The following is a 23,589-nucleotide window of genomic DNA, read 5'->3' on the forward strand; positions in this document are numbered from 1 at the left end:
TTGTAATATGTCAATAAAGCTTTTCCATTTTGAACTACCATGGCAGCCAACATGTTTTCCACAGCTCAGAGATGCGCCGTGACTTTTGTACCTTTTCGCAATATCGCGACTTTAACGATCATCCGTTCTCAAGTCGTCAGCAACACAATTCAAGGTATCTTGTCGGGAAATGGTCCTGCGAATCGGCGCATGCGTCGGGTTAACAACAGCGAAGCCGCATTGTCCGTGCACAGAGAAGCTTCGGCAATACTCACGTGACCGCTACATCCGCTGTTTGGCTTCATCGCCACGCATCTGTCATCTGACTGTACATCTCAGCCAAATGAATCACACATTTTAGTCGTGATAAGGACCCTGAAAGAAGAAGAAATGATTGCACCTTGCTTTCTCCAGGACGCATGTCACAAAAGCGGAGTGACGGGTATTTAGTTCAACGGTGTGCACTGCGCCCTCAGAATTAAGGGCATTATTAACGATCGGACGCACACGACCCTCAAGAAGAGTTGTACAAGCAAAACAAGGCAGCTTACGCGCTTTCAGCTATGCAAGCCACTTAAAAAATATCTATGAAAAAAAAATATCCTGACAAAGAAACTATAGTTACTCAATTACCTGTAAATGGATTATTGCCCTAGCTGTAGTTCATCTTGCGTGTTTCTGCCCTTTTCCAAGGTTACAGGAACTCAAGAAAGCTCTGTTCATCCACGTCATTCTCCTCACACTCTCCCACCGTTGATTCTGCTGACACTGTAACCCAGTACGACCGCTTGGTTCAGCGTGGCTCTTTGAGGCGTTCTTCAGCGGCTGGCTCGCCTGCAAAAGGCGCTGCAAAACTACAGTAACGCTCCCTACTAGAACTCGCCTCCCCTGACAATGAACTGTGACAGACTTCAGAAAAGAACACAGTCCTCCCTTATAACAACTGGAGTATCTGCTCTAAAGGTAAATGAGATGAGCTCTTAAAATAAATGAGTCATTGGTTACATTAAACATTATATCCAATAAAATCGGGGCCCTTTCTATTGTAGTATTTTCCATTCCACTGTGGATGCTTTTCCCTGATCAGGCTGCAGGGCGCTCCCTTGAGGGCCTCGTCTGGGAATTCTTGACAATTAGATTATTTTTCCAGCCTCGTGCCTTAGTCCCAACTGCAAAAACTAAAAAAAAAAAAAAATAAACCACACATTTTAGCAGTTATTTGTGGTTGCTTGACAACTTTTTTTATCCCCTGTGATGGACTGCTCACCCGCTTCGATGTAACATATGGAGGGACTTTGCATTTTAACATACTGTACTCCAGCTAAATCACCAATTGCGGTGTGTAGGGGGCGGCGGGGAGGGGGGGGGGGTCGCAGGTCAAAGGGAGGTTAGGGGTCTGGGAAGCGCTTTTGAGCGGCGCAATGTCGGGGGCTTGTTGTTGTTTTTAGGTCAGGGGAGATGACTGTCTAGTGTTGTGCGCTGGGATTTTTTGCTGGCACCGACGCATGAGGTTAGTGCGGAGATTTGGGAAGGCAGCCGGGGGCAGACCCCCCGCTGGGCTCGTCCCGGCACCCCGCTTCACTCTCTCACCAACTCCGCGCGGTAATGAGAGAGGAGGGGGATCCCCATTATTTGGGCCTTTCTTGTCCTTTTTGCTTTCGATTTGGGGACTCTGACAAATACTCTGGTGTGAGGCTGACAACAGCACCGCCGCCGCCATCGCACCTCCCTTACCTTCCCCCCCCCCCCCCACCCTCTTTCACTCTCACACGCACCGACTGGATAATTACTCCCGTTTGAATCGGGTCATACCACTGTCCGTTTCGGTGTCTTTTCTCCCACTGCCGCCATTGTTCTAACCAACTGACCAAGTCTGTGAGGAGAGTACACTTGACTTCATATTGACCCAATGTGGCGTGTTTTTGCGGATGGTCGACTAACAATGGCCTATTGTCTCGGGAGAGCCATCCGCCGTTCGGATCTGTGTCGTTTGACGCCGTTCGCTTAACTGCGTCACTTTTAGACTGCGCTTAAGTTGACTCTCAAAGTTCCAAACCAACAATGTCCCGCGTGTGAACTTTCCCCCGCATGTGGCGCTCTCCCCCCGTCCTCCGTGGGGAGGTGGGACGAGGCCACGGCGCGCCGCTAGACAGCCCATCTGAGGAACGGCCTTGTCTGGCTCCACTCTGCCATGATAGAATGGCGTCCAGCCACGACTCACGAGTAGCCCGCCACGCCAGCGGGCGTGCTTTGGGAATTCAGGGAGAAGTCACAAACAGTTGGAGTGACAGAATGACTGAGTGAATGAGGAGAGGATAAGCAACAAGTTTGTTTTTCCATTTCGTTTTCAATCGGGCCCATTGTCCGCATTTAGCGGAGTCAAGTGCTCCTTGCGCGGTGGACACCGAGTGCTGTCGTCATGAAATAGTGACCAAATTAAAATTGGAGAGGACAACGCTTCCTCTTCAGGGCTCGCTTAGGCCAAATGCAATGTGATGTTGCTTGGTTACCGTCAACAATACATTGCAACTCGAATGTATCTAAATGAAATGTCGACGTTCGCATCTGTGCCCGAGCGACTTCAATTCCCCTGCGAAGTGAAAATAAATGTCCATGAAAACATTTAAAAGCGTTTTAAAATGAGGCCTCAATGGCCAGCCATTCTCTCCGAATGCAACAAAAACAACATCCCGTTCTACTGTCAACTGTCAATCAGATAGTTTTACTCTGACCTGCGAAAAAAAAAAAAGGATGTGACCTTGTCTAGCATTTTTCTTTTGCCTACAAATGTTTGAACCACGAAAATGTGTTCGCCTGAAGCATCCGGGGGACTGGAATATATCCACGGCACAACAACAAGGCACTCTAAAGCGCCCATGTCAGCCCAAAGCCCCTGTCTACATGCCGGCTACCAAGTGGGACTCCTAAAACTGAAACCTCTCATTGTAACATGCGTGCACTCACTGCGTACAATGAGGCAATCTTAATTGACCATACATCAACATTTCTAAATAAAAGTGGTTATTGCATGAGAACAGGATGTAACTGAACATTCATTGGTCAACTTTGGCAGGGAGGGGCGGGGGGGGGCACTTTAATCGTGCCGGTATTATTACAGCTTATAGTGTCCAATTTGTTTATACACCGTATGAATTCACGTCATGTGTAGACTGATGACACTTGCATTTAAATCACCGCGGCCTTTCTTCCAACATATTTGGCTTTACTCAGTATGCGCGGCTTGGTCTCATAGAAGCGCCCTTTTTTTTTTTTTTTTTTTGAAGCAGGGACCTTTTGATGATAGGAGGCAGGCAGCACAATGACTTCCAGCGGCACCTCAATGCAACAGTACCGTATCACAATTAGCAGCGCTAAACAGGCTGCACACAGACAAGTCCAGTCCATCTCGTACGGAGCCTCATTCAGTCCTCTCCGTTTTGTCTGACAAATCCCCCCATTGTTCCTCTGATGATGCTTTTCTTTCGTGGGAACCCCGGCTTGTCTTGTTGATTAGATCCCCTTTGTCTTCCTCCCCTGCAGTGGGCTAGTCTGGAGAATGTGAAACCGCAAACTGTAGTGCTTGGCTTAATACCTCACAATACTTTGTTTATGAATCGGCGCGTCGTGGTTTTACAGTGACGGGTAGAACAAAGTTTACGGGCGGGTTGGAAGCGACATCCCCCCCCCCCCCCCACCACCACCCCTCCCCTTGAGCTTTTATTAATGAGTGCATGCATGCATGGCTTTCGTGGTATCGACATTGTGAAGGATCCTGTCATCTAATCTTTGACTGGTTTGACTCCCCCCTCCCCCCCCGCCTCCCCATACATATAGGAAGAAGATGTTCCTCCTCCCCCGCCTAAAGGCTTCTATATTTATGGAGATGTTGGTAAGAACACATGCAGGTACTGTAATGTAGATATGCGGTGTGATCAAATGCGAGCGATCAATTCTTAACATACTGGACATAGCCGAAAGGTTTACGAATGTCGCAGACATTCACTCCTTTGCAACAATCGCGAATCAGAAAGCATGTCGGTGCAGAAGCAATGAACTTATTTTCCGAAGGTACCTGATGAGGTGTCTTCTGTACAATCTGCAGCTTATTGTCTGGGGGAAAAAAAAAAAAAACAATGCCAATAGTCTTTGTGTCTCCTCCAATCAGGCACAGGGAAGACCATGCTCATGGATATGTTATACGGCGGGCTGCAAAACAACCAGAAAAAGAGAGTCCACTTCAACGGCTTCATGCTGGACATCCACCAAAGTTAGCGCTTAACTTCTTCACTCCATTGACTTCACTTAACACCACAAAAGTCCCCCCACCCCTTAAACGCTTGATATGCGACACTTACCTCCATGTTTATCTCCACCATTGTGATGCGGCGGCGTCGCTCGGCGCGAGGTTGGCCATGCAGGTGTGGTTTTGAAGACGTGCCTGAGTTTCTGTGCGCTGCTTCAAAGGGATCCACCGGAGGAAACGTAGCCTGCCCAGACGAAAGCTGGGCAACATGTTCACCTATGACCCCATATCACCGGTTGCCGTGGAGATCGCCCGTGAAACCTGCCTCCTGTGTTTTGACGAGTTTCAGGTGAGAGAACGGTGACTGACAGCTACTACTGCGTACATTTTCTCCATTTCTGCTCGGTGTGTAACGCACTGACAATGTTGTGCATTCAAACTAAAAACGATATGATTTTAATGTTGACAAAAAGGAAGAAAATAGTTGGTGCTCACCCTCTGTTACTGTAACTACAACTGTTTGGGCTCCCAAAGGCAACAAAAGCAGGACTGGGGACACCTAGTGGTTCTTGTGAAGTAAAGCATTCACTCACAGCATCTCCAGCAGTGCTTGTTTAAACACTTCATCATGTCAAGCTCAATGACTATTTATTTATATAATTTACAGTATATTCTCAGAATAATTTATATTATATAAATACATCATATTTTATTCTATATTAATATTAAATCATTATTTTGCTTTGGCTCCATTCCGAGGCGTCCAGGAGGTTTTTTGTTTTTTTAACTGCATATGAAAATCGTGGCCAGAAGTAGAGCTGCACTGTCCTAGTCTACTGACTCGAGCATGTCGCTAGAGCTTGGGGTAGTTACACTTTTTTTTTTTTGCCCCATCATGTTACTTAACTGCCCTTTTGCCCTAAACGGAATTATTATGCTTTAAAAACTAGCTTTGGCTCCAGCTGGAAGTGACATTGCTACTTCACTTTTTACCTAATATGTTTGGTGTGGGAAAAGGCCCAATGTGTGTCCCATCATATGACAGCACATAATTGCCCCTGCATTTGGTTATTGACATTTCTACAGCTGGTTTAGAAAAAAAAATCTGCGGCAAGCTTTCGTGGGCCTCGAGTTTGACACCTGTGCCTTTACAGGATGAGCGGGCCTCTGTGTTTCCAAAGCCTGCCGTTGGCAGCACAATGCACGTCTATTTCTCTGATATCATTAGCGCTAAAGACCGCAGGTCAAAGGTGACGGTAGGTGTGGTCGCGCTCTCTAATCGCTGCCCGGGCGCACGTGTGGCGATCAAGAGCTTCCTTGCCTTTCATGCGCACCCACCTTTCACGTTTTCAAACCTCGCCGCTGTTTGTGTCCGTTGCTCCTTGATTTGTTTTTTTTTTTCGTTTGTTTGTTTGCGCCTGTCGCCATGCAGCTTGACTTGAATGGACATGCGCGCGTTGTTTTGGGATGCATAAACAAGAGGTTTCAAGGTTGGGGAGCATTAGAGGTGGCGTAGATGGAGAGAAGTAAAGGGGTGGGGGTGTGAGGGGGGGGGGGGGGTTATGGGGGGTTTTATACCAATCAGCATCCGATTCCACTCAGCCATGCAAATGAGGCACTGGGTATCAGCCGCACTCTCCTGCTTCTTTAAGTGAGTGGAGCTAGAAAGCGACTGGCGGCGGCGGGTCAGATGGATCTTATCCTCTTAAATGCTAATGACATTTCTCCATTCTCTTCATTAGCGCCGTGCCATTATCAGTAATTTGTACTCCCCGAATCCCACCGCCCCCCCCCCCCCCACATCTTTCCACAGCTCCCCTAATGAATTCTCGCCATTGAGACATCCGAGATGGGAAAAGGAAGAAGAGGAGTGTGAAGAAAATGATTGTGCGTCATTGTCACCGTACAGCCCCCCCCACCTCTTTAGAAATGGCTCATAGGTTGTGTACATAAAAAGATGTAACATCAAAAGAGTTTTAATGTGGCACCCGTGTACCTCGCTTTAAACGCATGGCCCGCTTGAGTAATTGGATGTTCATTTGAATATCGGTCCTGACGGCGATTGCGCCATTATGATTATTATTTATTTTTTTTGTCTTCCACAAGTGCGACATCAGGCCCCTCCACTTTTCTCAATTTTTTAGGGTATCCACTCTCTGCCCCTCTCCCACTTTCGAGTCATTCAGCAATCAATATTGCCCCCTCATCCGATGCCCGTGTTTGAGGGCGCATGAATAAGCAAATGCAGGTTGTATAAAAAGCTCATTTTTAAATGGGTCTTTTCAAATGAAAATAAAATCCTGCGCTCGGAGGAAACGGTGGGTAAGGGGGGTCGGTGGGTGTGGGGGGGGGGTGCTGGGGGTCTTTCAGAGAGACGCGCCGAGCCTTGGCTTTCTGTTGATTCTCATTATGAGAGCACACAATCACACGCACTAATTTGATGGCCCCCGGGCACCTCTCCTTAGCCAAATCAAGGCTTGAACACGCATGCTAATCAAGTATTGGCAAGGGCAGTGGGGCTAATACACCAGAAGCAGAAGACTCTCCAGGTTATGAAAGAGGGAGACATATGCTCTGGGTAAGGCCACGACAAGTGCCTGTCAAAGAGAGCAAAGTGGAGGGGGGCGGGACTTTGATTCAAGACGGCAGAGTTGAATGTTTGATTCCAAAAAAAAAACTTGACTTCAAACTGCAAACTTGTGTCTGTGAAGCAGTCCCTTGAAATCGGTGCGATCGCCGGTTGCGAACCGTTTGAAGGAGGTATCGCAGTCTTCTGAGTGAAGCTTCGGCTCATGTTTTTGGGGCGCAGAACACGGGTCGGGTTTGAGGAAGCGATATCACCCGCATTCCCAAAACGAATATTTGTGTTGATGGGTTTTGTTGAGGAGGAGCGGTTCAGGGAACGGATGAACGGATTGGGTTGTTTAGCAACATGCAACCCTGAGATTGGCTGGAGACCAAGGTTGAACGGAAGATAATGAAATAACTCACTTGAAAAAAATATTTTCCTTCAATAAAATAACATTTAAAACATTTAAACTAGCTTTACTTTTTTTAAATGAACTATATATTTGGGAGAAAATGTCCTTGGTTTTTGGCCTTTGACAATTAATATCACACATGAACTTTGAGCGTTTATTATTTTTTAAACATTTCACTATTGCTGTATGTCCATTCAGAAGAATTATTTGAGAATTAAATTTTTATTTTAGTTCGTTACACAATATTTTGTGACTTTTTTTGACCTTTTTTTTAAATCTCAACAAACACTGAATATAAAGTATATCCGTGTAAAAACTAAAACAAACACTACATCTAATAAAAACAAAATTTAAAACAAAGCGTCTTTGAAAAAAACAATACATGAAAAACGAAAAAACCTGCTCTAAAATCTGATTGCAAAAATCTCAAGCAAATATTGAATTGTGGGAAGGTTTTTTTTGCACAGCTGATTCAATGACAAGTTTAACATTTACAATACCGTGATCATTTTGTAAATTATTTGTTATGGTCTGCTTTGTCATAATTATTTTTAATTTTTTTTAACAAGACTTTTCTAAAACTAGTGTGGGCGCTTTCTATGGCTACTTTAGACCAAAAAGAAAGCGACGCTCAACCAAAAGATCATTTCAAAAAGAACTTGCGGTAAGTTTGATCGAAAGTACTTTTTTTTTTTTCTTGTAAGAATTATTTCCCGTGCTGAGCTCCTCAATCAGGCGGGTTAAATAGACGCCGTGCGGCGAGCGTGCGCGACAGCCATAAAGCGGTTTCTCTCTCCGTGTTGGTTCCGCGGAGGTGAAAAATAGAGACAAGGGAATTAAGAACAAAAGTGAAAGCCCTGCAACGTTGATTGAAAGGTCGGAGCCCTTCACATAATAGCCCGCAACTCGCAAGCGGCCTTGTTTCACCGTTGTCATCGACCTTTGCTTACGGTGGAAACGGCGTGGAAGAAAAACTGGGACACACGCGCACACACACACACACACACACACACACACAGACAGACAAAAGCCCTCAATAAGCCCACCTGAATGACACTAATCAACGTGGATTGTCGATGACTTGCTCGGACCGACGTCAATTAATATGTGATCTTCTTGACCTTTGATGATATCATTAGGTGACGGACATCGCCGATGCAGTGATCCTGAGGCAGCTTTTCCAGACGTTGTTTAAGACCGGAGTGGTGGTGGTGGCCACGTCCAACAGACCCCCCGATGGTACAAAATGTCTGAAAATCAAACACGTTTGCTCGGGATTTAGTCACAAGTCCGCTGTGCTGTAGTGTAATCAAATGAGAACCAACTTTTTTTTGGGGGGGGGGGGGGGGGGTTCTAATATTCTAGGACAAGGGTGTCAAAGTTTCTTTTTTTCCAGACAATGGTCTATTTTGGTGAAGAGAAAAATTCTTACCGGGCTTCCTTGTGACGCGTTTTAAAATCAGCTGTTTGTTCGATGATTGTTCAAGTGAGTGTAAACAGGGTAACAAAATGATTGGAAAACGTTATTCATCCCACAATTACAATTTGACATTTTGCTACAGCCTTTAAGCAAAGATCACGAAAGTTGACGCATGAATTGCTTTGGCGGGCCACAGTTAAGTGATGTGGCGGGCCGGATCTGGCCCCCGGGCCTTGACTTTGACACCTGTGTTCTAGGAAGATTAGACAGAGGGAGGGGGCACAGACAACAGCATTCGGACTTTAACCCTTTCACGCACCTTGTCACCTGATAACATGATGAGCTGTCCACTGTAGTGACCGCTGTCCGTCAATCAATCACACTCCAATTGCGACAACCACTTCATCTGGATCCTGGATGGGACCAAATAAAAATAAAATAAAATCAACGGATCCACTTTAGAATGCAAAAATGCTAATTGCTCCATGGCAAGAGTGAACTGATGACAAGATTTATTTGACAAACCTAAGATTTAAAACGCCGAACCAGCTCCGTTTACCGTTCAGCCTTCTAATCGAGGCGCTCAATAATAACACTTTCAAGAGGATGTTTCGGACGGAACAAGATGTCACAGACACAGATTCAAACATGTCTGATATTTACAAGCTATTAAGAACAAAGCGACCCGACGGTGCAAACTTAATAGAGCGCCTACTTGGTATTAATTGCGCCGTTAATGGAATACCTGACGGCAGACAGAGAAAAAAACGGAACATGAAAGGCTTACATTTGCCGTCTTTATTGATGTGGAGATGGCGCTATCAAAAGGCCCCTCCGTGTCTTTGGTGATAGCTGAGAGTGAGAGAACGGAAAGAAGATTTCTCTTTTGTTTTTGTTTTATTATAGATACTAATGGAGACTCATGCAAGCAACAAGCTGTGGTGGTATAAATTGCGTCTTTGGTTGCGGAAACCCATCACCGCGCTGGGTCTCGTTTGTCGTTGACATGAAAGGTCTCGAATTGCTTTTGGTTGAAACTTCACGCATGCAAGTACGTGGACATCATGCTGAAGAGTCTCCGTTAATTTCACCAACAACCCAGGCGAAATTTTGCTCCTCCCTAACATGCCAAGAACGTTAATGTACGATACTTCCTGGACACAAATGACTACTTTGCTATAGGCTAGGCCTTTGGCGCCATCTTGTTGCATCTGCATATGCTAATAAGTGAGTTTTTTTCAGCAAACAAAAATGAGAATTTTTTCAGCCCAAAAATGTGAATTGTGAACGTTGACTAAGCCTATTTGCAGATGTTTTTTTTTTTATAGATGAGGCTGGGGGGAGCCAACGTCTGTATTTTTATTTAATTATTTTTTTGTGGAAAACACTTTAGGCTGCCCCCCCCCCCATTCTTTTGGGTTGGAAAAATCTTTTTTATCAGGGATGTAAATAAATGGATTTTGCTAACCGCAGGCTGGCCCCCAACGATCCACGGTTAGGCAGGAGGGGGTCCGCTGTACATGTTGATAAATAATGAAACAAACTTCAATAATTGCCAGTTGATCATGAAGCCTTTCGGGAGACAGCGGTAACGACAGTGGACAGCTGATCACGGTATCGGTTCGCACGAAAGGGTTCAAATCTTAGCCTGCCCTTGCGGTACTTAATTCTTCATCATCGGCCACTCCGACTCAACTTGTTGCGTTCGATTCCGTAATTGACTAGATTAGCTTCCACTTAGCGACGGCGACGTGACCAGAGTCCGAAAAGTAAACAACCACTCCCTAAAGGCACTTTTTAATGACGCCGGTGCGGGCCCATCACAATATAGAAAGAAGTTGGAACTCGAGAGAGCCCGGCGCTATTGTCGCGAGTTAAAGCCCAAACATCAACAACAACCAGTTGCGCTGCCTTCGCAGCTGGAGGGCTCACACGTACGCCGTCCGCCTTTGTCCCGGATTTGTGTGTGAATCCCGACCTGTTTTATCTGTCTATCAGGGATGCTACTTCAGATGTAATTTGTTTCAGCCGAGCTAATTGAAACCCTCATTCAGCGAGCCGCTGTGGATATTGTCCGCCCTGAAAAGGCGACAGTCCTTTCTCTCGCCACCATTGTTTGGGAATGTAATGAATTTTATGTCGCCGCCGCCGCTCGGCCGGTAGAGAAATCCATTTCCCAACGCCACCCCCGCCACTCCTCCCCTTCCCCCGCTCCAGTCTCTTTTGTCATACCTCCCCAACCTCATCCTTCAGTTCATCAATAGCCACTTTATGTGCCAATCTGTGGCGGGGGAATGACATTATTAGGAGGCTAAACAGCACCTCTAATACAGGCCCTCCCCTCCTCTTTCAGATCTGTACAAAAACGGACTTCAGAGGGACACCTTTCTACCTTTCATCGACATGCTGAAGGTAGAGACAAAGTCACATCCTGCTCTTGTGCGGCTAATATATTCATTTGTTCATCACACATGCGAGCGCGCATGTGCTGCTTGTGTTTTGCAAGTTGGCTCTTTAGCGGTTTGATGTGGTCTTGCTCTCCGGGATGCCTCACACACGGTGTCACAAAGCTGTCTTTGATCAGAGTAGCCTGAAAGATTCGCCCAAGGAAAGTGGGAGAGTAGTAGAGGAGGGAGAGCGAGAACAGGTAACACGAACGAGCTGAGTGACTCACGGAGATTTGATTGCATTTCGGAAGGAAAGGGAAGCGGGCTTAGAGGGGAAGACGCGGCGAATGATGTGCTTGGCAACTGAAATCGCCAGCGCCATGATCACCACAGTGCGCCTCAGACGAGCATACATTTGTTTTGGAGTGATTGCGGTCACAAATTAGCTGCGCAATCATTTGTGATGATGCATTTTGTGGCAGCTGATGGTGGCATTCTCGCACCTTTTGCTGGCATTTTGTCCAAAACAGTATTCGGGTATTATTGTCTCACCCACGACGCCCGGCGGTCGACTGGTTCGCGTGTCGGCCTCACAGTGCAGAGGTGCAGGGTTGGATTCCAGCTGCGGCCTCCCTGTGTGGAGTTTCCATGTCCTCCTCGGTGCCTGTGTGGGTTTTCTCTGGGTACTCCGGTTTCCTACCACATTCCAAAAACATGCATGATTTTTTATTTTTATTTTTTATTTGATTTGAGATCTCAGTAAGGCAAAAACTCGAAGCATCTCCCACTCCACTAACTTGAGGAGTCCACATACTGGCCCTCCGGCCGCCGAGGATCACCCTTGCCCTCTTTAATCCACCCTCATCACGGCCCTGAATGCCTGTTGTCGCGCTAGCTCCCGTCTTTCAGACTTCCATGTTTCCTTTGTGAGGCCATCTGGTTTTCGGGGTCGGGGCCTTTTTCGCCGGGTTCGAGTCTTTCCTCTGTGGCGGTCCGCCGCGGAGAGTTAAAGCGTGTTTTGAGCAGGGTCACCCCGCTAACTAGCTGACACTCAATGGATTGAATTAATGCTGGAAGGGACCGCGGGTGTGGACCCTCCTCCTCGATGCAACTCACTCTTGTATGTGCGTGCATGATTGTGTTTCAATAGGCGGCGAGAGGGTGAATGATGGTGTTAAAAGTTTTTTTTTGTTCTTTTTTTAGCCGGTGACATTTCCACCCTGTCACCTGGGCTGAAGTGAAAGGGGGTTAATCCAGCGCTTCTGTCCGCTTGGGTTGACGTCTTTATTGAACTATTGACTCCTGATTAGATGGAACCCCCCCACCCGACCCCCCCCTTTTTTTTTCTACCACTTGTTTCCTCTGCAGCGTCACAACATTCCTGGCCTCTTCCCGCTTTTTAGTGGACAGTGGAATTTGCCCAAATTGTATGCATATAAAACAACCCTGGAGGAAATTATGTAAATTGGGACCAAGCTCAGTCGTCCAACAAGCCGTCATAAAATATTGATTGAGTCTCTGGGTGACTTTCAGTGACGGTTTAATGTTAGTTGGATGATTTTGTTATGGTCCGAAGAAGCAAGGTTGAACTTTTTGGGCTATAATTCCAAAAGGTATGTTTGGTTTGAGGGCATTTTTTGCACTATCGTTATTGTTTAGATTTTCAAATTCAATTACTTTTAATTGATTTTAAAGCAGGTGTGTTTGTTTTTTTTAATTTTCTCAACAAAGCTTTGTTTTTTTAGCTTTTGTTTTGTTGGGGTGGGGGTGGGGGGGGGGGGGGTTCATGGGTGTGCAAGATTAAAAAAAAAAAAAAAGGATGGATGATGTATAGATTGAAAGCAAAGGACTGTTTCGCAATCTTTTTTTTCTCTTTCACGACAATATTTTTCCAAATTCCCATAAATGCATTTTTTTTCATGAACTATAATAACCTTGGCACAGACACAACACTGCTTATCAACGGAACGCCATACCTACAGTGAAGCTTGGCGGCAACGGCATCCTGCTTTGACAATCTTTTTCTTCAGCTGAAGCCGGGAACCTTCGTCAAGGCGGAAGAAATTCCCAACGCTTCCAACGAGCGGTCACTGGTCGCACGAACACCTTCGGGCTTCTGCAAGAAAGCAAAACAAACGTTCTGAGGGTGTGCACAGTTGTGCAACCACTTTATCGCCTTTTTTTTTTTTTAAATCAATAAATCTTTTTCAAAAATTTCTGTCGAGTTGTAAAGGTTCGAGGGCAAATTTAATGGTGGGAAAAGTTTTGCTGACATCAGACTTCATGAGGCTTGTGTGCCTTTTGAGGCATTGTGTAAACACACCACCCCCACCCCCCTCCAATATTTGTCTCATCCTTTGTGCCGCATTAAATCTAATCAGTTGTTTTGGTCCTCTCTTCCTTTTGTCAGCAAGGCAAAGCTCAGAGTTGTGTAAAATCCAGGGTTTAAGGGCTTTTTATTAATGGACACCGCGAGTAATGTAACTAAGGCGGACAAGCTCCCGAAACTGTCCTCGCTCTCCACTCTACTTTTCATTGCCCATCCTCACGCTAACCTTTTATCCCGCTCTTTATTCTGTCACTATCCTGTTCCCTCGCCGCTGTTACTCAAGGTCAGGCCTCTGTATTTTCCAGCACATAATGCTTTGTATGTGTGCGTCTGTTTTTGGGGTCGTGGTCGTGGTGGGAGGGGCGGGGCAACATGACAACAACCCTGAAGCTACTTTTAAGTATATTTGGATTTCCCGTTGTTTTCAACTTTTTTTCCCCCCATTGTTAAACGATGGCGGTGCATTCTGCAACAAAAAAGAAGAAGAAATAATACAGAAGGAAGAAAAGCAGAGGGTTACGGCCCTCCAGCGGAGGCCTTGGACAGAAGGACCACCCGTGAAGAGGATTTGAATCAAATAATTGTTCATATTTTGGATGACTGACATTGTCGGCGGGTTCGCAGAGGCACGCGGCGTACTTCTGTCGGGCTTCCAGAATGCAGTCTGAAATAAGTGGCAAATAATGGAATGAAGATGAATCAATCGTCCTCCTCAGGGACAGCATAACTGATTCAGTAACCTTGGTTCGAGTCTTTTTTTTTTTCTCTTGTGCGCTCGGCACACTTTTATGTTTACGCATGCGTGCACTTGGGAAGCAGGTGATCGTCTTCTGAAGGCAACATTTAATTGAAAGATATTCTTCCACCTCTTGATTCTTTTTTGTTGTTGTTGTTCAGCAAATTAGTTTTTCTCAATGTGTTTAGATTATGTTATCAAAAAGTTAAAAGACTGAATATGAAATATTAAAAAAGAAAGAATGTGTTGATTTCATCATATTTCTTTCTGAAGTTTGTATTGGGCCTATAACATACGCAGAGTTTGGCAAACCTTTTGGAAAATCGCATTTGCACGTGTGCCCCCCAGTGGCCAGGTGCATGAATTACGTCTAGCCTTTTGGACTGGTTTCTTTCCCTCCCTTTTTTTTTTTTTTGCGGTTTGCTTTTTGGGCCTCGCCGCTGTGCCAAAGCGCTTTGAGAGTGGGGGGTCCTGTGTGTGTGGGGGGGGGGGGGTCCCCTGTTCCCAAAAGGTGGGGCCTATTGGCCTCAAAAGATGTTTCCCCAAGAGGGGCAGCCAGAGGCAGGAGGAGGTTGTGAGAACGACCCCGCGGAACAAACCGCGGCTGGCCCAAGGTGGTCACTTTTTAAGGGAATAGATCATTAGGTGTAATTAGGGTGTTCGCATTGTCATGAAGCCCCCCCCCACCCTCCCCTTGCTCAAATCACCCCCCACCCCCCGACTGCGTAAGAATGAATAAAATCACTAGATACCACCCCCGCCCCTCGACTCACTCTCACCCGTTGCAGTAGTTAGTGAAAACACTTTGATGTCACAAGAGTCGTCCAGAACTTGCCAGCATAAAGGCAGTGTTTTAAGCTTTCTCTCTCTCGACCCCTCTATCCCTGCCTCCCCTCTTTTCTTTTCCATGCCTGCACACAAGGCTGTAAGACACACACGCTTGAATGAGCGACAGCCCCCCCTCCCTTCTCCCGTCCTAAGACCCCACCACCTCAGTCGCCCTCCCTTCCCTCCCTCGTCTATTTTTCAGCCTTCCCACCCCACATTTCTTTGAGGCCTGGTCAATTCTCTCTGAGCTAAAAAAAAAAAAGAAGCATCAAATGTTTTCTGCTGCTGGGTAATGAGGGAGTGGACCTCATCAGGGCCCAATAGTCAGCTATCCTTGGCTTTTGTTGCCGCTCAATGGCACGGCGCTCTTTGAAAGACTCAAAAGCAACTTTTGGAGGAGTAAAAGATGGAGAAAAGATACGGCGGATATAGAGGGAGTGGGTACAAGGGGGGTGTGGGGGAGGAGATGTAGTCACCAAAAATAAAAAGCCACTCTGAGAAGAAAAAAAACAAAACATCGTAAACGCCTGCCCGGAGCGAGCGGTGGACAGTTGGGACAATGACATGAGAGGAGCTACATGTGTTTGGATGACTTTCTTTCAGTCGGGATTGATTGTCCCCCGTCTGTCAGTTCCCTTCAATGCTTCGACATTCATTTGCGCTAGTGTGGATTCCATAATTTGGCTTTGGGCCTTCAGAATGCCTCGAAGCGCAACAAAACACACAATTTTGTTGAATTTGTTCAAGGAGAAAAATACTTTTTTTGTGTGTGTGTGTTTTTTTTTGCAGGGGGGGGTGTCCTAAACTACCGTATTTTCCGCACTGTACGGCGCACCTAAAAGCATTCCATTTTCTCAAAAGCTGACAGTGTGCCTTTGAATCCAATGCGCCTTCTATATGGATCAATATTCTCATTTCTTGGATGTCGTATTTTAAACGTTTTGTGCTTTGTGGTGAATGCGCCATTTCAATAAAGCTGTAGTGTATTGTATTGTATAGACTTTAGCATAGCTCCATCTAGTGGATGCATAACGCACGCGCAGCCACTATTGTAGCTTCTATTCTAGGCGCCTTATAATGCGGTGCTCCCTGTATATGAAAACAGTTTTAAAATAGGCCATTCATTGAAGGTGCGCCTTATACTCTGAAGCAGCTTATAGAACGGAAAATACGGGAGTTTGTAATTTAGTATTTTTCGAAGACAATTTATGCCACCCATTAATCCTCCCCTTGTTTTTGTCGGACTTCCTACCAAAAGGCGCCCCAATTAGTGATCTGTGGGAGGAAAAAAAATGATGCCGTGCCTGCCACGTTTGTGGATGAATTTGATCTGGTCTCCACTTAACTTCTTCCAAGAACTTGATTAAAATTAGCCGGTGCTGTTGTTTATGGTCAACCGGGCGGTGTGGCCGATTTCCAAAAGCAAGGTCGGATCATGCCGGCGAGGAGACGGCGACGTGTAGGCGGATTGAACATATCTTGGAGGATGTGACAAAGCCCTCGAGATGGCTAATCAAGTAATGACCCGCTTGGCCTCGGCCTCATTTGATTATAAATAACCTATGGAATCATCACCGCTGATTGTGTTTCCAGTCCCTCGTTCTTCCCTCGCTGTTATTTGTGCGCCTCTGTCGCTTGTTCATAAAGGGAGCCTGAAGACAATAGCACTCATTTTAATAACGTGGCTTGTGATTGTGACGTCTTCCTACCTTTCCCCTTATTTTCCAGGCGCTGTTTAGCCACTGGCGGGGGTCACGGCAGGTTGATGAAATGACACGTCCCTTTTGTGCGAGCAGGGGGGGAGGGCGACTCTGTCAGGTTGTTATTAAGGCCAATTCTGCCAATGCGCTCCGACGCGGATGCGCTGATCAAAAAGTTGACAGCTGGAGAAGAATGGAGTATTTCCGTCCTCTTGCTTTATGATGATTGCTCATTATCTCGCGGCTTTAAGGAGGCCAGTGGCAGAAATCCGCTGATTTCATAATGCCGTTTTTGAATGCTCCGCCGGTCCGCCCTGATGGCAGTGATGGGACCGATGCGTGATTCTTGTCTTTTCTAGGGGGAAGAATAGCGGAAATGATGATTACAGTTTGCGCTGTCCTCCCTGACATGAATCCTGTTGACATCGTAACAAGCGCATGGGAAAGTTTGAACTGCGCATTACAGGTTCGGCGCTTTGAAGAGCAGCGGGAAGAAGACGGCAGACGCGTTCGGCTATGTTGTTGTTGCTGCTGCAGAATCCATTCCTTCTTTGCTTGTTGTCCATCGTGCCGTGTTGAGGGAGATGACACGCACTTTTAGGCGTGGGGGGGATGGGGGGGGGGGATCCTCCACTCCTGACACAAATAAGCAAAGAAAAGGGTAAGAGTTGGAGATTTATCATCTGGAGATACAAGAAAAGTGACAGGGATGCATTTTGGACTCTGGTCTGGACAATGTGTGCATTTCAGCTGCAAAGTTGCAATGTTCTGCTCAATATGGTCACATAAGAAAGCTGGTTATTCAGTTATGTTTACATCCATGGCCACATATTTTCATAAGCAAGCGACTCACCAGCCAAAACATACACATCCTATAAATTCATAATACAAAGTGCTTTTTTTTTTTGTTTTGTTCCCCCGCGCAGGAGTCCTGCCATACTATCTGCCTCGACTCTGGTGTGGACTACAGGAGGCTGCAGGAGACTGGAGCAGGAAAACACTACTTCCTGTAAGACCCAAGCAACCCTTATTGTTATAATTATTTTTTCTATGCATGTCCGAAGACGGCTGGGATAGGCTCCAGCGACCCCCGCGACCCTAGTGATGATTAAGCGGTTCAGAAAATGGATGAATGGATTCCTATTTTTGGCCTCCACAAGTGGGGTTTTTTTTTTGTGATATTAAAAAAAAAAAAAAAAAAAAGACCAAGATAAATTATTTCCAAACTTTTCTGAATGCAGCCTAGACATTTGAATTGAATCCCTGACCAATTATTTTATATTTTCACTGCATTGATTAATTAATGTGTCAGGAAAAGCCAACGAGAACTGCTGAACTTTATTTGCGGTTAATCAGAGACACTGAATGGTGACTGGTCTGCGTTGTTTCCCATTATATATTTTTTCATGTGACAGTTATAGGGTGTGCACACTTGTGCAACCATGTCATCTCTGTTGTTTGTTTTTAGTTCCCCTTTAAAAAGAACACTAACAGTCTATACATGACATTACAGGTGGAAAACGTTTTTGAAATGATTAATCTTACTCTCGTTTGAAAATGTCATTCAAACGAGGGGGGGTGTAGACTTTTTATAGGCACAGTGCATCGAGCAGAAAGTGACAACAAATGAGGAAGAATTGAGGATGATGAAGTCTCTCAACACGAGAGCCAAAGTGGCGTCAATAGAATGTGACAAAATGGCTGAGCATTAAAAGCTAATTTTCTCTGTTATGAACACACACGCTCTCAAGCGCTCTCCTCTTTTCACTATATGTAAATAGAGTGCATCACTCACCGTTTAATAATGGGAACACACACACACACGCGCGCACACATGCACACACCTCATTTGGATGTGCATTCACTGGCTAATGCTTGTTTAGTGTCGAACATCCATTTTTTTTCTACTCAAGAGTAAAAAGCTAAGCAGCCTCCTGTTCCACCGCGCTCCTCGCTGCTTATGTTTGATGTTGCCACTTGAGGATTATTAATTTCATATTCCATTAGCTCTTTATTTCCCGTGTGTGTGTATGTGTGTGTGTTTGTGTGTGCAGGACAGGAGAGCCTGGCGCAGACGTGTTGGACGCGATGTTTGACGAGCTGGCTTTTACCCAAAATAGCTGTAAGGATGCTATGATTTCATTTTTTAAAAAAGAAATTAAAGCAACACAGTAAGTTGTAATTTTACTTAGCTTTTGACGTTGACATTTCAACTCAAAGTTATTCGTCATTTTTAAAAATGTTCACGTTCATGGGATGTCCGCGTTTTTATACCTACAGGTGGGGCCTGGGATCACAAAAACTCAAATTTCATACTTTTTTTGAAAGATGTTGATTGCAATGTCATTTTTTTAAAATTTCCAAGAATTTAAGGTCTGCTTCAGATGACACATCGGAGCCACCACGAGCTCAATATCGCAATCAGAAATGAACTAGTAAAGAAATAGCTGACATGGTGAGGTGTGTTTCCATAGTTACCGGTCCAAAGGTGCTCACCGTGCTGGGCAGGGAAGTGATGCTGGAGAAGACCTGTGGCTCTGTCGCACGAGCTGTGTGGCAGAGTAAGGGATGTTATTTGCCTAAAATATTTATGTATATACACTGTACATCGTTTACATGGATGCTTTTAGGTTTAATATTACAAAGATACAAAGAATCTATATATTACTCCTTTTAAAATGCTCTATTTTGTTGTTTTTCATGGAAACAGCGGTGAATGGGCGTCCGTTGTTTGCAAATTTTCCACTTTTCGCACACCATATCCAACGCAAATAGCGGGGGTCTACTGGTATTGTAAGTCTATTTGAGGTGCCGCACCTTTTGTTTTCGGGACAGTGCCGAAAGTGTTCAAGCACCCCGACAAAGGTTATTTCGCGTTCACATTCGAATGAGATGTTGAGCTGTTTCAAATCCACAAAGTGTGATTCTCCTTTTGTGATTCCATGTTTAGTTTGCTTCCGTTTGAACAGAGGCAACAATAAAATGGGGGGGCGGGGGGGTTATGCAGTTTTGCTTCTATGAAATAGCTTGACAGCACAAAGTAAATGGAACATGGGCAAATCTTCCTCTTCAACTGGCAGACAAAACGCACCGAGGTCCCCTTATTGACAAAAATCCTCTCACTCCTCGTCTCAACTGCTCAGATAGAGCAAACCTGCTTCATGCCGTGTGTGCTTTCATAGGTATTGTGCCAGACTTTTAACACCCCCCCCCCCACGCCCCTCCTGTCGCCGGCCAATTTTCTGCTCAATGTCAAAAAGCAATTCTATTGATGTTCCGGTGAATAGTTAGGCTGGGTTTTGTGCGCGTTGTGTGTCTGTCATTCACTCTCGATGGATGTCTTGCAGCCTTTCTTTTGAGCGGTTGTCTTGTATTGCAAGGCATATTAAAAAGATCCAACAATAAATGCTTTTTTTTGTTGTTGTTGCATTGAACGTAGTACATTTGATCAGATAAGCACGTTGGATTCATTCTATATGTTCGTCCTTCAGATTTGCGATTGTACTTGGGCACAAATCCTACCAGGCATCATGTGTGTTGTTTATTTTTTTCAGTCTCTTGGAGCCAGCGACTACCTGGAGATGGTTAGGCTCTTTGACACGGTGTTCATCCGCCACGCTGCGCATGAAGGACCAAGTCAGGCGCTTCACCGCCCTTGTCGACAACTTCTATGACAAGTGAGGCTCAAAAAAAATGCTGAATGACATGAAAATCAGCTCTTGTCCCCACCCCGAAATGTCGAAAAGTAATGAAACATGTGGGCGATTTTTGTCTCGAGATACAAGCCGAAAATTAGAGAAAAGAGCGCGCTTCAGACCCCCACGTCTTGATGCCGTCCGCAAAGTTCACAACGTCCAGTGGTCATCAGTTCACATTGGTTTCCTTGCAGTGGAGGGACATTGCCACTCGGTGGCGCTAATAAAGCTCTTTTGCCAATTGCCAATAGAACACAGAAGAAAATAAGGACGGACAATACATTAGGCACAGCCAAGTTTTGTGCTTTAATTTTCCATGTTTGCCGGTCAGGCGGAAAGGGGGGGGGGGGATTAATTAATAAATAAATCCGAGTGTGTGTTTGATAGGTGAGGGTGGTGCTACAGGCTGCAGCTCCATTAGAGCAGCTCTTCACCCATACTGGAGGAGATGATGAGCGCGACCAACAGCTCTTGGATGACTTAGGCCTGAAGGAGGTGCGATCGCTAAAGTCCACTTGGACACACAACAGAATGGTCGCTTTGACCTTTCATTTAGTTTCAATAAATAATTCCAGAATTTACAGAACCAGAAAGGTCAGAAAACTCCTCGGCGGAAAAGAAGGAGGCCATGTGCAGAGTAGTTATCTGCTGCCCTCTCGTGGACAAAATAGGAAAATAATCCACTGTTTCGTTTTAAGCAGTTGTTTGTCTCGTAAATGAAATCCCCATTCGCTTACTGTGCATTACACTGCCAGACCAGACAATGAAATAACTACGATTGCCAAACTATGAAAAAAAAACCCATACAAATAAACAGTAGCTATGTCACTGGAGGGGAAAAAAGCATCGTTTTCTCCCCCCTTTTCCCCCTATAGGTGGCAGCAGAAGGCAAGCATTTGCTACAAGGGATGAGTTTCTCCCTCTTCAAAGATGAGGTCATCTTCATGCACCATTCCAGGCTGGACCAGCCTTCTGCCTTCGCCAAAGCACAACAAAGAGAATTCCGCTCCTTTTAGATGCGTTCTACTGGGTAAGTGGCCAAACAATCACAACATGCAAACAACTGCAAAGGGATGTTGACCAATGCATTAGAGCTAGCGTCACCCCCAGAAAAAAAATAAGTTCATTGTGATAAAATGTGTTGGGTGGCAAGTCAGACATAAACATGAGTGCCATGGATTAACCCACTTCCATTTCACCTTAGTGTGGAGGGGGTCATGTTGTGCTCGATGTCAAGTTGGATCATGACAAGCCGGTATGCTTATGTGCTTACTTGTCTTCATCAATGTGGCCTGGGGTGGGGGGGGGTCATCTCAGGGGGGAGGGTCATCTCAGGTTTGATACACAGGTTGGAAAAGCACAATCAAAACCTAAAAGATAATGTCATACAGTTATGCATCGATGACATATGATTTCGTTTGACCTTTAGCTTAACTGTAAATCCACTATATGCAAGGACTGGATGTGGCCAGTACGTTTGAGTGCATGGCCTAGAGTTCTCTGCAGGAGTCAAAGTGCTGCATCAGGTGTTCTCTTTGGTGTGAGATGAAAAAAAAAAAAGCATCAGACAATGTGTGTGTCTGCTGTCATCCAGCTCGCTCCCGACTGCCTGTGAATTTCCATTCAGCATGTGGCAGCCTAGAAATGCGCTTATTAATAATCCATAGTATCCAGTCATCTTCAAAGTTGCCGCGAGCAGCACGGTGCAGGGACTGAGGTCCATTGCATTTGGATTCGTCCCTTTTATATGCTGATTTTTTCAGGTTTATTACAAGAATTGAGCATTTGTGGCCATTTTATAGCAAGTTTTTTAAAAATGTTTGCATGGCGGCCCAGCTCAAATGCTGTAGTTTGCCCACAACCTAAATTCTAACCAAACTGCACAAAATGACTGCCTTTGACAAAGCATGCATTTAGATCCACCTCTTAAATGGATCTTACGCTATGGTGTAGGTGTTCCTAATGTTTTGCCTTGTAGATCACAACAAATCAGGCATCATTTGAAAACATTCTTGACATGAATGTACAATTTTTAAGTCATTTACTCTAATAAAGATTCAGCAATCTTGTTTTGGCCGTAAAGATAGGCACCTGATCATGGTCTCTCCCTCGTGAACGCGCATTCCGGCACAGGTGGAGACGCACTGTGCATGGCGGAGAGACAAAGAGGACCGCTTGTTTTCATCACGTCAAGAGCGGGAAGAAAAAGGAGGAGGAGGAGGAGGAGGAGAACGAGAGACAACTCTCCTTCACTCTCTCTCACACTGGCTACTCATGGAGATGATGTCATCCTTGGGCCAGGTAGACAGAGCTGGAAGGGAGGTAGGCAGGGGTGGGAAGTGGGTGGAGTCTCAGTCCTCCTGCACAGAGTAATGGACAGGTGGTTAAAGATACCCACTTGGGGTTAAATAGAATAAAGTTATTTGTTGGAGTGCTAAGCGAATAGTAGACTTACTTGAAAGAATATTGATTTCATACACCCTCCAGATGGACGTGTTGATCATTTACACATCGCAAATCCTCTTAGCTCATCAGCGCAGCACTAATGTCAGCTGTTCTTTGCAGAGGATAAAGAATAAGACTGTGAGTGCTTGTCTGTCACTTGTGCTGCTGCGCCGTTTGTGTTCAATCCATTTTTGAAAGGGTTTGAGCACATCAGCATAGATGCTAAATAGCATTAAGCTAGCAGACTGAAAGGCGAAGGCATGCGGTTGTTTTCAGTACATGAGGTGCTATTATTCCCTCTTGTTTGATGTTTGGTTTGACAGTAAAATTAAACATACTGTGGAAGGGCTAATGAAAAGCAACTGTCCCCTACCTCACTGTCTTTTGTTAAAACACCCTTTAAACACTTTTTTTCCCCTCTGTCTTTCGACTCAACATGAGTTGCTTTAGCATGTTGTTATATTTAATGTCTTTGTTATTGATTTACAATAAATTGTTATGCTAATGTCTTTATTCTAGCACACACAAAATTCATACCGGTTTTATCTTACTTTTATATCCCCCCCCCCCCTCCAAAAAAATGAACAATTTATTCACAAGTACTCAATTAGATTGAAAGTGTTTCATTGAAAAACCAAACCACTTCAACTAAAATAGTTGTCAATGGCGCAGTCAACAACTGGTTCCTGGTAGTTGCAATACGTTTAATCCCGATGTGGATGCAAACTTTGACTCGAGAGTTACTGTCGATCTCCACTGACATGTTGAGACGTGTCCTGCTCTTGCATTGTCTCTTTAAAAGGCGCAGCCGTGCAGGAACAGGATCCACCAGGGGGGCTGGACCTG

At 45.3% G+C, this 23,589-nt stretch overlaps 1 protein-coding gene and 1 long non-coding RNA gene across 3 annotated transcripts; one reads left to right on the forward strand and one right to left on the reverse strand.

Moving 5' to 3' along the window:
- The first annotated feature begins 32 nt into the window (after nucleotides 1-32).
- LOC147185595 (lactation elevated protein 1 homolog B-like) lies at nucleotides 33-22,661 on the forward strand. Of its 2 annotated transcripts, XM_086104074.1 has the most exons (13): nucleotides 33-154; nucleotides 673-942; nucleotides 3,814-3,868; nucleotides 4,145-4,246; nucleotides 4,444-4,571; nucleotides 8,343-8,442; nucleotides 10,977-11,035; nucleotides 17,530-17,612; nucleotides 18,658-18,725; nucleotides 20,158-20,280; nucleotides 20,686-20,793; nucleotides 21,174-21,328; nucleotides 22,432-22,661. In XM_086104074.1, the coding sequence occupies exons 2-10, from the start codon at nucleotides 874-876 to the stop codon at nucleotides 20,190-20,192; spliced, it is 699 nt and encodes a 232-aa protein (XP_085960200.1). In that variant the 5' UTR covers nucleotides 33-154; nucleotides 673-873; the 3' UTR covers nucleotides 20,193-20,280; nucleotides 20,686-20,793; nucleotides 21,174-21,328; nucleotides 22,432-22,661. The 2 variants fall into 2 exon arrangements, with proteins under 2 accessions (XP_085960200.1, XP_085960201.1); XM_086104075.1 differs by lacking the exons at nucleotides 17,530-17,612; nucleotides 18,658-18,725; nucleotides 20,158-20,280; ... (1 more) ...; nucleotides 21,174-21,328; nucleotides 22,432-22,661 and adding an exon at nucleotides 13,041-13,390.
- Nucleotides 1,789-22,895, reverse strand: LOC147185596 (uncharacterized). The gene is made up of 14 exons (XR_015099436.1): nucleotides 22,754-22,895; nucleotides 22,390-22,658; nucleotides 21,572-21,668; nucleotides 19,100-19,152; nucleotides 17,068-17,239; nucleotides 16,613-16,958; nucleotides 12,987-13,126; nucleotides 11,563-11,706; nucleotides 9,411-9,475; nucleotides 8,943-9,036; nucleotides 8,250-8,453; nucleotides 4,335-4,550; nucleotides 4,052-4,185; nucleotides 1,789-3,528 (listed from the first exon to the last, which is right to left on the reverse strand). It is a non-coding gene; the product is annotated as an uncharacterized LOC147185596 (long non-coding RNA).
- Between the last annotated feature and the right edge of the window lie 694 nt (nucleotides 22,896-23,589).

Source organism: Hippocampus guttulatus, chromosome 23 (genome assembly GCF_054856545.1).
Source record: "Hippocampus guttulatus isolate MCC_2025c chromosome 23, RoL_Hgut_1.0, whole genome shotgun sequence".
Classification (NCBI taxonomy): Eukaryota; Metazoa; Chordata; class Actinopteri; order Syngnathiformes; family Syngnathidae; genus Hippocampus; species Hippocampus guttulatus.

Coding starts and splice junctions, on each gene's coding strand:
- LOC147185595 (XM_086104074.1), top strand. CDS start 874: ATGAACTGTGACAGACTTCAGAAAAGAACACAGTCCTCCCTTATAACA. Junction 4,247..4,443: donor CATGCTGGACATCCACCAAA/GTTAGCGCTTAA, acceptor GCTGCTTCAAAG/GGATCCACCGGAGGAAACGT. Junction 18,726..20,157: donor GGCTTTTACCCAAAATAGCT/GTAAGGATGCTA, acceptor TATTTTTTTCAG/TCTCTTGGAGCCAGCGACTA.